General features: G+C 41.2%; 1 protein-coding gene across 2 annotated transcripts in view; it reads right to left on the reverse strand.

Moving 5' to 3' along the window:
• Positions 1-12,633, reverse strand: part of SASH1 (SAM and SH3 domain containing 1) — a 121,236-nt gene that overhangs the window by 20,331 nt on the left and 88,272 nt on the right. For both annotated transcript variants that reach the window (XM_034060509.1, XM_034060508.1), the window contains exons 9-12: positions 12,018-12,150; positions 7,721-8,067; positions 3,177-3,248; positions 854-997 (exon numbers count right to left, since the gene is read on the reverse strand). In XM_034060509.1, the coding sequence (XP_033916400.1) occupies positions 854-997; positions 3,177-3,248; positions 7,721-8,067; positions 12,018-12,150 (696 nt within the window). The remainder of the gene's footprint in view (positions 1-853; positions 998-3,176; positions 3,249-7,720; positions 8,068-12,017; positions 12,151-12,633) is intronic.

Raw genomic sequence — 12,633 nt, forward strand, 5'->3', positions numbered from 1 at the left:
ACCGGCACTAAGGCTTTGCATTAATACCAGAAAGCAGATCTGCTGGGGGAGGACGCCCTTTCCATCCCCAGTTCTCTATGGCTGGCAGCATCCCCGGTACGAGCCCACTTGGGGGCGATGTCAGCCAGAGAGCTCGGCTTTTCCAGCTATCACACGTTTCAAGTTTGGTTTGATTGGCAAGATTGGTTTCAAACAAATGCGGAAGAATTTTTGACACTCCACTGAAGAAAAGGAATGCAAAATATACTAAAAGAGAAAAAGACAGCAATTGTTTCCAGGCCACTGAAATTCAAAGCCTAATGTACTTCAGGTTTGTCTTTTAAGAATAACGCCATAAAAATCTGTAATGAAAGAGCAACAGGAAAATCTTCTCTGGGATATCCCTTTCTGACTACATTGTGCATCTGTTTTAACAGTCTGCTGCGGAGTGAAACTATGATGGACAAAAGATCTATAACAGCAGAGAGGAACCATATATGCGAAGTTATGCTGAGAATTTAAACTAAGGCATAAATTGGATATTAAATATATTACTGTGACCCTGTGTCAAACACCAGTTCCCTTAATAAACAATGATAGATAAAGAAATGGAAATAGAGTGCAAGATGTGTAATGCCATCAACCACAGGCTTCTGCTGATGAGCTAACTTGAATGAAAATCTGAAAATGCATTTTCATGGTTTGACATCTATGGGAAGCCATTTCACAGTAAGGGATTTTATCAGAACATTGAAATAAGCCATACTTCACAGTCTTGTTAGAATTACCTTTACAGATGCCTTGAAGCATGGAAATCAGTATTGACTATCGCTTTTACACTATTAAAGTGGACTCCATTGCAGACCTTACATACCTGCTCAGACAGAGAGCTGCTGTATTTTTTAGACATCCTTTTCTTCATGGTTTCTTTTACAGACTTCACCTTTTTGCCAAGAGATATACGGGAGGCAGAGGGGGATTTGATCACGTCTTTATAAACAATATCTCCTTCTTTGCCCTGCAAAATACAACAGGATTTAAGCCTATAAAATAGAAGAGCCATTTTTTTCCTCAGTCACCAGTCACTGCAGAGACCTTGGTCAAACTACTGTAGCAGTCCATTGTAATGTGCTCCTAAGGCCTGATTTATAACCTTCTGTGCAGCTACTGTTTGTACGTATGTTGTGGTTTGTTAGGATGACTTTATCTCTTCGAATTTCAGGTAAGGATTTGACCTGATAGAAAACTCCACAGTTTCAAGCTAAGACTTACACCTTGTAACAGCAGTAAAGGCATGCCTGAGATCCTAGCCAAATATATGTCTGTGTGTGTATATATATCTATCTATATGGATACCTGCATTCGATTTCCCAAATTTACTCAAAGAGGCATTCAGTTAACCTCTCTTGATGACAGTCTCTGTGGTTTTAGTGTAGATTTTTTTATATATTTTTATATATATAAAAATAAACCTACAACAAAAACCCACAACAAAAAAGCTTCTAAATCCATCAACCATGGCAGGAAGTAACACTTGTACAGCTATTCTTAAGACATCCAGCAGGGTACTTCTGAACTAAATTAGCTGGTCCGTATATAGTGGACCACAAAGGCCTGCTGCTTTGAATACATTTAACCTTTTCTAAACCAGCTTAAGATACCCAGCATTTACTTATGCCACAAGTGCACACGAAGAATTTAACATGAATCAGTTGATATTTTGCCAAACTCACTTGTGTTACTCAGCCCTTACTCAGATTGCCCAGACGGCATGTTAAATGTGGTCTTTTGTCCTATAGTGCGTTGGGAACCACAGCAAGGCAGCAATATCAAGAGGTACTACCAGCAGCTTCCATTGGCAAGGGTACACCAAAAATCACAAAGCAAAAAGGACCAAAATCTGTTCAGCCAAATCAACTGACTACTGATTTTGGCCCCTGACTTGGTTCAATAACCTTTCTGAAGACAATTCAGTTACTTAAAATGACAAACCTTAAAGTAAGTGTACACTGTATTTTACATAACAGATTTGTATCTTTATTCCTAAACTTATGTATGTTTTCATCTTTGCTAAAGTTCTCCAAAAAAAGTTTCTCTGAAATTCAGCTGATACTCCATTTCTGACAATTCTCCATTTTTTCCTTTAAAAGTTGTTTGTGTTTTCAACTTTGGTAACTTTTAGTCTTTTGGCAGGAATTAGGGACAGCTTTTTGCCTTTCTTTTTTTAAAAAACCCTTCTACTTAATGGACTTAAATGTTTAAAGAAAAAAACCTTGCTCTATATACATTATTCTGGTGCACTGCATCTCTCCCACTACTGATGCTAGTAGGGAAAAATTTAATTTATGATGCTAAAAAAAAAATAAATCAGAAAACCAAAAACAACCCCAAGAAACCCAACTGACATAAACGAAATATAATGCTGGCACAGAAGATGTTTCACAATTTAGATTTCAGCGAACAGAGAAGTTATCAGCTCCAATGTTGAAACAGAAAAGAAAATCTTATATGGGCAAAAAGGAAAAAATAAGTTGGCTATTTCATTTGATATGATGTTCTGTCTCATTTCTGTTATTTTTGGCTGCAGGCAGGCCAACAGTAACACTGGGATCAACATGAGTAACATAAAATGGAATTAATTCTCAGGAGAGGAGTTTTTTTATTTTATTCTTTTATAACAGAAAGAGCTCTGAGATCAGTTGTGCAGCACCCTGCACAATGGGATCCTGGTCTACTCCACAGCTCTTAAATACAATGAGAAAACAAATAATAAATCTCTTGCATAATGACTTCCACCCAAATAACTTGCAGATCTTCAGTGAAGGGAAGTTTGCCTCATCATTCCAAATAGTAAATATTTTTACCAAGAAAGTATAGTAATCATATGTTTTGCCTGGGGTGATGCTCTGAGGAAGTCAGACATAAGAATAGCCCACAGATGTATCCCCCAGATCTGCACTTTGATCACTTGTTCCTGCCTTTTTACACATATGGTATATAAATACTTATACACACATGGATATGGGCGGGTATGTTATTCTCAAAGCTAAGGAAGCTTGAGGTTAACATAGACACTCTGCTTTCTTGGATTCCCAAACTGTTATTACAGACCTAAATTACACTTCAGTTTATAATAACTCTATTGCGCATTTCTTTTTATGCTATTTCAAGTCTGCACCTTCTTGTCTTAAACTTACCATTTGGTCAGAACTGTTTCCAATATGAAGGGAACGATTTGTCAGGTCAAATCCTCCAAAGCTACAGGTTCTCTGTAAAAAAAATAACCAACAAAACAATGAATACAGTTCTATCACAATAATTAGCTCATTGAAAACATCTGTGATTTGGGGAACACCAGTGAAAACAGAAATGTCTGCAAAAATGGAAACAAACAAACAAAAGGATGGGAAATTATAAATCAAGAAGTTTGCTATAAAGCCATTTGAGTAATTTGCTTTTTCCAGAGACAACTCCTTGGCCTAGGGTCTGCTGCTGTTGAGTCATCTATTGCCTACTTTTCTTTTTAAAAAGGAAAAAAAGACCTTTCGGTCCGAGAAGACTGTTGTTCTTATGCATCAAGTTTTCCAGGGTGCTGGCAACTCCACCTCAGCACTCCCATCTGCCTTCATAAATGAGTCCACAGTAGCACTGAAACAGAGAATAACCAATCTCTTAAAGCATTGAATAACCTACCTTCTGGGAATAGCTCCATAGATTCCATTTCCACTAAAATACAGGGAAATTCTAGAGGCCTTGTAGGGCAAGCCCTTGGTAAGAGGAGGGAAAAACCAGTCTGCCTATCCATAAGCATTGTGTCCCCAGAGACTCAGCAAGCCCCGATTCCAGATTAGGTATTTACTGTCACACCTGTGGTGGTACAAAGCAGCTCTGCTACTTCTGGGATAAAGTATGCTATGTTTACAGTGCCACAATCTCCTAGTGGAGACTCAGTGTTGGCTGAATGCACAGATTTAGTTTATCTCGATCATTCCGAATAAAAAAGGAAAATCAGCACTATGATACTGCTTCCTTCCCAAGAGCAGAGGGCCACCAAACTCAGTAAAGTTGCACTTCCACAGCTAACCTTCGTTTAACTGTGGTGGATGAATCTCTGCTAAAGCTTTGGTATCACTTTAAAAAAGACCAGACACTTATGGGCCTCAGAGAGAATCCAGCTTTTGCTTTGCAGTCACAGAATCACAGAATAGTTTCAGTTGGAAAGGACCTTCAAAGGTTATCTAGTCCAATCCCCTGCATTCCAAAGGGTAAAACCATTGATTTTATATTGGGCCACTGAACAGCCAGCTCAACAGTACTCAAGTACCTGGCCCTGCAAGAAGCCGCACAGGGCAATCCAGGGAAATGAAGGTGCAACAGTTACAATTTACTTGCACAACTTCAACTCTGGGCTCCGAGTGTGGGTGGTGAAACAGGCAGATGTCTAAGTATTCTCTTCAGGAAGCAGAAGATCAGCTACTTGCAAACTGTAAGTTCTTAGGGACTGAACTACCCAGCAGAGTAACTTCAAAGATATCTTAAGACTCAACTAAGCATCAGATCAGACATACAAAGGATTGCCTGATCAGTACCATGAGTCTGTACTTGGGAGACAGTGAAGACCCACCACCTGAGAACTACCAGTCTGCTTTGACACTCTATTAGGAAGAAGCAAGCTCTATAAACTGTGACACTTAATAAACAATTACATCAAGGAGTTCTATTAAAGTAAAAATTCTTCCTGCCCTATTCACTGTTAATCAGCATACATATTAATAGCTTTTAAAAAGCTTTCTAGCTTCTATGTTAGCTGCTGCATACCTACAGTGCTTGGATAACCGTTTCTGTACACACCACAGAAATACTAGAACTCAAAGCCAGCTCTGTCTATGTTCCACGCGCATCAAAGATAAGTGCTGTGATAAAGAATTTTTTTATGTGTCTTCTACCGGAAGGCAATGTGACTATGGCATAGCTTTTAAAAATTGTTTTTGGAGAGCATCTGAGACCAACCACAAGTAATAAGATCAGTTCTTAAAGCACAGCATGTTTAACTGTAAGTTATGTTGTCCTCTCAAGAGTCCATTCTAAGTAATCCTACAGTGTAAAGACAATCACAGCAATGAGGAGAGGACATCTGGAACTGCTCTGAGCAAGCTTGTCTGTCAAACCAGCCAGGGCTTCTCTTAAAGAAGTCTTCTCAGATAGCGAATTATCTGCTAGTTAAAAGCTTCTGAATAAATGCACCATAATGCTGGTGCTTATTGTTTCATTATATATCCCCCTACACATTTAATATTTAACTTCCATCTTAAGGTTCCAGTAGTGACCCTGGCAGTACTGTACCAAACAAAAGGCCTGTGGATGAGGAGAGGGATATTCAATGGAATGGCCATGCAATCAAAAGTATTATCCTTTTGAGAGAAAAGAAAAACTGATGCGATTTGAAAATTTCATGCATGTCCAGGTCACTGAAACAAATATAAATGACAAAAATGAATGGCAAGGCAAGACGGAGTGACCAATTCCACTGAATACATAGGCATTGCAGTTTCCCTGAGGTTGCAGCAAACAAACATGAAGCATTTCCAGGAAGAAGGAGTGGCACTGGTTGAAGTTTGCCAGCTTTTTGTGGTTTCAGGAAGAAGTATGTTGAAAAAGCTAGTAAGAGCAGCATGCCTCCACCATTTATCCTATTCAAATGAGGCTGGAGGAGCAGTTTACTGAGGAGCTCCTCAACAACAGCAATAACACATCATGCATTTCTTCTGCGATTGTATCTCAATAAATAAAAGTTGGCCCAGATGGTTTTCATAATGAAATTACTATAGCAAGACAACTTATTAGAAAAATTGAAAAACTTTTCTGTCATCTGTATTTACAAAGACAGTTTCAGATGGTATTTTTAATTATGGGGCATCTCTAGCACATATGAGCGCTCTTTTGCCTGAGATAGCCCTACTGTACAACCCACAGAAGCACAAGCAAGATTTATTTTATCATTGTAATATCCTTATAGGAAAACAATGTCTTCTGAGAGTATAATGATTATGAAAATAAACAGTAACCTGTGAGTGGCAAGGCAAGCAATCAATGCAGAAGAAACTGTGAAGCTGCCAAGAGAGAATACTCATGGTATTGAGTAGAAAAAAAAAAGTTTATTTTGCAGCTGAAGAGCAAAAAGCAGACCATGAAGGTCTGGTCACCTCCCACAGGTTATTCAAGGAGACCAAAGCTGTGACTCTTACACTGGGAATACCTCACACCTGGAGAAATTAAGCAGAGACCTCTCAAAATGAAATCTGTAGTTCAAGAGGAAAAGCTGTTTCTACTGTATTGTTCACTGGGATATCTTGCTTAACATTACCAGTGCACTGCTCTTTCCACCCACTGAAGGAGGGAACATATTTACATTGTCATCTAGACAACAGACTAGCTGGCTCAGCTTTGGAGATCTGGCTTGCCCCAAAGGCAAGTTCTTGGGAAACTCAGCATCATGGTAAAGGAAAATATCAAAAGGAGATCATATAATCAGGAAGCAGCTTTGGATCTCTGGAGTCATCAAATAATTTCCCATTGTACTGCACAATTTTCTTTATCAGCCACCCCTTGTTCCTTTTCCACAATGCTCTGAGGAAGGTCCCACCTTCACCCCATGCTAGAAAGGAGCAATGGCTAGGGACAGAGCAGGAGGGGCCCTTCTGGCAGTGGTGAGCAGCAAGCAGGGTAGAGTTTACATAATGCCAACCCCTTATCTTTCTGCAGCTGTGTGTAACAGAGAATACAGTACTGGGTGGGTGAACTGATGAGATGCAAACTGAGAAAAGGAGGGCCAACATGAGGCAACAACAGCAGAAGAGGAAAGAACACAGTTGATTAAGGATGCTCTAATCCTCTGAAAATTTTCTCGGTAATCCCTTTAAAAGAATATTGACTCCCAGAGTATCACAAAGAACATGTCTATAGCATCTCAAACCTATGTTCACTTGTGATCCCAATTTTTGTGTTTAAGAAGCAGCAGTGTCATATTTGCGCTCCCATTGAGTTATTCTGCACAAACTGCAGTTTCAACAAAGCTCGTACCTGATGGGATTGTATCAAACTCCTACCTCAGAGCTGAATTACAGTGCTTAAGAGCTTCTAACAGCAAGAAAAGCTGAAGCACTGAGTTTTAGTTAAAGGTATAAAGCAGAAAGTGTTGACTGCAACCTCACAGAAACTGGAAGACCACCTTCATGGCAACTCTTTGACTCACAGACTTTTGGTGGATTCTCAAGAGAACCCTTTTAGTACAGCGATCCACTGTGGCAGCCCACTTCCTCTTGGCCTCCTCATCCTCCTCCAGCAGGCATCTCCTCAGGTCCTGCTTTTCGGCCTTGCTCAGGGTCCTGTCAGTAACGGGACGCACCAGCTGTGAGAGGTTGAGGTGACTATACAGGCTTCTCTCCACCACATAGGTAATATTGAACTCGCTGACAGAAGTGCGCCCTCGTAGCCTTCTGTTTGGGAAGCCACAACCTCCACCCCCTTTCGTTTTGTGCCGCAGTAATTGCAGGTCGCAAGCTGTGGGAGATGCTCCTTTCCTAGCAGGACGCTGGCAAAGAAAAGCTCTGGAACAGGAATAGTTAGTATCCATTTTCTTCAATCGGATCTGCTTCCTTACACTCTGAATCTCCTCCAGGGACACCAGAAGATGGTGCTTGTGCCTGTTGCTGTCATAAAAGCAAATGCTTTCTGTACTTACCCCATGGCTCAGTGAGCCGAGGCTCTTCTTCATTTCCCCATCTGTCATGGAGCGGCAAACTTTCTGGGTCTTCTCCTCTTCTGGGTAAGAGAAAAATGTCCCAAGTTTCTTGGGAGGCTTGATAAGGCCACGGCTATCGGTTTTGCTGAAGGTCTTCACCAGCTTCCGGTTAGCTCCCCACGTATCAAGACTGCTGGATGAGGGAGAAGTAGTAAGTGAGTCTGAGTCATCCTCTGGCTGCTTTTCACAGGGGCTGTCAAAGTAGAATTGCTTCTTGTGAACTCCAGAGTAAAGTGCTGATCTGTCATCCAGTATAGGAGAGTTGTCAAGTGAGTGCTCTTCCACACCTACAGGGGACAAAAGCAGCATAATGCATGTTATCAATCGCTCATAGTTATCTAAGATACTTTTCCCTATGGAGGTTTGCTGTATTACTTTAAGGTATCTCCCACTTCAAATGGAAGAAAACTCTTCCTTATAGAAGCAGGCCAGAAAGCATTTGCAAGTAGTCAAATTTGAAGCAGTTCCTTCCACTTGTGAAGTGAGAGTTCTGGGATGAGTTAACAACAAGCAGATGACAGCATCTTACAAGTAAACTCATCGTTATTTGAAGTTTCTCCCTTTCATCTGCAGCTAAGACAGCTAAGACAGGTGCTCTCACAAAGAACCCCTTAAAGGCTGGAGCTGGGACCAGTTTTCATGGTTTGCCTTCTGATACTTGCTCAGCTCTAGTGAGATTACAACAGGTCAGAAATATACTCAGGTATTAAAAACCAAACAACTACTTCTCAGGTCCAGTTTTGCAATACCCAATGCTGCTGCTGCAGAAAGCAGTTCTTTTTTTTTTTTATGGAGCTGAGCTCCAGGATGAAATTTAAAGTTTTGGGGTTTTGAGGGGGGAAGAGGCAACAGTTTTAATCACACAGAATTTACTTAAACAGATGCAAAGAAAAAGTAAGTAGGTCAAATTGTGGATGTGCCAAATTCAACAGTGTCCTTCCTGGTAATGACAGAAACACTTGGTTTTCAACAAATACACATTTCACAGGAAGGGAAGAAGACTTTTTGCAACACAAGCACTAGAGATGGGCAAATAGCCAGGTCTCTCTTTTTTGAAGTGCAGAGAAGGGAATAAAGGACCTGAACTTGCAATTCCTTTTCATACTTATCACTTAAGATACTTTTCTCTGGTGTTTCCTTCTGAGCAAAGCATAGACTCAGGTGTTAAGACACAGTAACAAGGGAACAGTCAAACAAGAGTACACATCCTCCTTAGTCTTGCCTAACGAATTTCACAGCATTCATAGGTATGTATCAGAAACACACACAGAAATGTGACTGTACTTATTTCTTGTCAAAATGATTTTCCTGCCTGACCCAACTTGTCCTTCATCTACATTTGCTTCCACAGCAGAGCTAAATTTGAACTATTACCAAAATACCTATAGCTTACTAAACTCGCTCATTCAATAACAGAAGACACATTTCAAAATGAAAGAAGACTGGTTGCCGTGCACAGGCTTTCTGTCTCACCTTCAGTTCACTCTGTTGGTAAAACATGCTTGACGCACATTTGCTGAAAACTAAGATGCTACTGTACCAAGATGAAACTCGCTGTGACAGTGAAAGGACACACAACTTTCACTCTTTTGAGAACTTTTCTGGGGTAGCTATGTGGAATAGAGTCTGATTTTGATACCACTTTTGCTGAACCGTCCAACTTACTCTTTTTCCCCCTTTACTTCCCAGTGTTGACAGAAAATAGACATTCTCCTGGGACTGAATATGTGCTGATAAACAATTTTAGTCCACTGAGTAAATATGTTTTTAAACAGCTTGTAAAATATGCATTCTGTGTCAACACTGTAACAGATGTTATTTGGAGTGAGTCCATGACACAAAGCCATAATGACACAGATGTAGATGGGATTTGTTTTAAATGCTATATAAGAATGGTGCCCAAGAATTACAAAGATTCAGCTATTTAACTCACTGTGAGCATGCTAACACAAAATAAACATGGATTCGGCTATTGGCACATTCTAGTACATATCAGATCATCCATATGTGTATACAGCAGAATCAACAGCAGAAATGTGAGAGAAGGCTCTGGGATAGCTGTTCTTCATGAAGAAATTTTTGAGGACTATGAGGAATCTTCTGGGGAGCTGCATGTCAGTTTTCAAACCAAGCCTACTCTCAGTTTGTTAAAGGCTGTTGAACACTGATGAATTTATTGAAATTTTACTGATGTTACCCCATCAAATTTTATAGCCAACTCCCCAAAACTTAGCCATCCAGGATATCACATTACATTCATAATGCAGACTCAAATAACAGCAGCAAACTGCTCAAGAACCAACCACAGGTAACTTGGAATGCCAGACAGCAATACCCAAATCTGACCACAGTATTTTCTGTGATCTTGACAAGCCCTCTGACATATGCAAATAGGAATACAAACCTGCATTAAGAGAGATGGAGATGGACAGCATTTATGAAGCAGTTTGACTTTGTCACATAAAAACTTGTGTGTCAAGAGAATCTCCTGAAAGAAAAGTCACTCCTAACGTAGACTTGGCTACTTAAGGGGCCTTCTAGTTATAGAAAAGTTATGCAGAAGTATTCCATGATGTGTTATATAGCAGTAATTGTTTTTGCTACAGAGTTTCCCGATTAACAAAGAAACTCCAGAGCCTTAGATAAAGTACAAACTCAGAGTTACACATAACTTATTGAGAAAAGCCTGGAGTTAAAACAGAGAAGACAAGTAGCAGACTGAGATAGAAGGAAACAAAGCAAACTTTTTTGGATACAATTGTTAATTTGGTGATTTTTCTGTGGGGGGCAGGGGTGGAAAAACTCAGTGGAAACGAAAAAACCCTGGAAAGAACTATGATGCTTAAGTGAAAGACTGAGGGAGAAAAGGAAATAAGGAGGTGAAGCACCATAGGAGAGAGTACAGAGAACAATACAGACACTTAGCATGCTAAGGAGAAAGTCTGGCCAAGCTGCAGGAAGGGGTCTGCATGCACAGCAGCCCCTGAGCTGCTTGCTCCTGCAGCTGCTCCCATCCCTGGGGCCTCTGTCTGATGGCTCCCTGCAGCTTTTCCCAGACCACCAGGGAGGGAAGGAGTAGAACAGGCCTCTCTGGGGTCCTTTCCTCAAAGCAAAGGAAAAATAGCTGTGTTGTGTTCGCCAGTCTCAAAACCTATGTTTTTGCTTCAAGACAACCCAGCTTTATGTTCATCCTACAAGGTGACAAGAACTTTTCAGACAGAGAAGTTGCTCAGTGCACAGCTCTACACATGCCTTTCACACCAGCCAGTACCACCGAAGAGCCAGGCTAGATCATAAATTTGCCAACAGCTTCCTGCTACATACCCAAGGAGATGCACACATTCTCCTCAAATGCACTAGAAAGGAATCCTAACAGAGCTCAGCTCACTGCAAAGCTGAAGGGAATCAGCATGTGATTCTGGGAAGGTCACTAACACAGAGATGCCTACAATTCCAGTGAGAACTCAAGCAGGGCCATGCACAAAGGCTCCCGAGGCTCAGGCTCCATTAAACTGAGTGCTCACACACAGTTACAGGTCATCCAGAGTTAATTCTGCAGCATGGTATTCCCAGAGGCTGAACAGTGCTTCCCATTTCCCCACCCTCCTCCTCCTCCTTTTTCTCCCCCTCTCTCTTGGCAGCAGGGCTCATTCAGGAGCCAAACTGTATGCAGGCTCCCCCAGAAGTAGGAATTAATATTACATGAGGCCATTGCTACCCCACAACAATATCTGATAGAGTTTCTTGTACTTTTGCCACAGGATGATGCCGTGGTGCAACTGCATCACCAACTAGCTACTACTCTCCCAAAACTAGTGAGGGTTTCACCTGCATTCCATCCCAGGCCTCAGAGGAGGGAGCAACATGGTGGTGACTCTGCTTACCTATTTGCTGCGCCTGAGGAGCAGCCAGCTGGAATTGCTCCTAGTCTCACTCCCTGCACAGCATGGGGCATAAAACATAAACCAAGTTCTAATCTCTTAATGAGGGGCTCTCAAGCGCTGCTCTGGAAATACCAGATCAGCAATAACCACATCCTTGGCTGTCACTTTCCCTTCCACTGTCTCAAAATGCAATTACTTGCATAAGGCATGTACCATAGACAAGGCAATCTTTCCTACCATCCCTTAAGAACACTCCACCCCTCCCTCACCCATCCCTCCACTTTCTGTTCCCTCTCAACAGAAACATGTATTCACACACAACAGTTTTAACCATATGCACATTGCTTTTTTACCTTCCGTGCTGGGTTTTTTCATTTCTTCCACTCTTATGAGTTTCTTCCTGACTCTGCGAGTAGAATTCACCAGCTTGTGCAACCTCTTAAACTTCACCGACTCCTCTGTTTCATCATCGGATTGTTCTCTTGACTGGCAAAGAAACAAAGGGAATATTAATAAAGTAGTAGTTCCACAGCTTGCTCCTGCAGGTCAAGTTAACCCAGCTCATCTGCTGCACTGTGTCACTGCAGCTCTGTAGCTGGTGTTATATTTTCAACCCAGGTCACACAGACACATTTAAATTACTGAGGGTTTTCTTTTTTTCTTTTTCTGAAAGCATGACATACCATTTTGATTTCTAAATCTGTGCAATGTAAGATCCTAGGCACTGAAATTCATTCCTGCCCTTGTCTTTCTTCCCATGCATTGTGTAATAACTACTTCCACGTCCTCTCTCAGTGCGTTTCAGGCAGGGCTCTTTCCCAAGGCTCTTCTTACCATACCAGTTATGCTCCTGTGGTTTGGGTCAGTCACTGGTCTGTCTGGCATCCCAGAACTTGCTGTTTAAACCTGCTTATAAACAGCTTCTCCAAACTGAAGCTCTGTCATTGACGATTTCTCTTTCCTCCCCCC

The sequence above is a fragment of the Melopsittacus undulatus genome, chromosome 3 (genome assembly GCF_012275295.1).
Source record: "Melopsittacus undulatus isolate bMelUnd1 chromosome 3, bMelUnd1.mat.Z, whole genome shotgun sequence".
Classification (NCBI taxonomy): domain Eukaryota; kingdom Metazoa; phylum Chordata; class Aves; order Psittaciformes; family Psittaculidae; genus Melopsittacus; species Melopsittacus undulatus.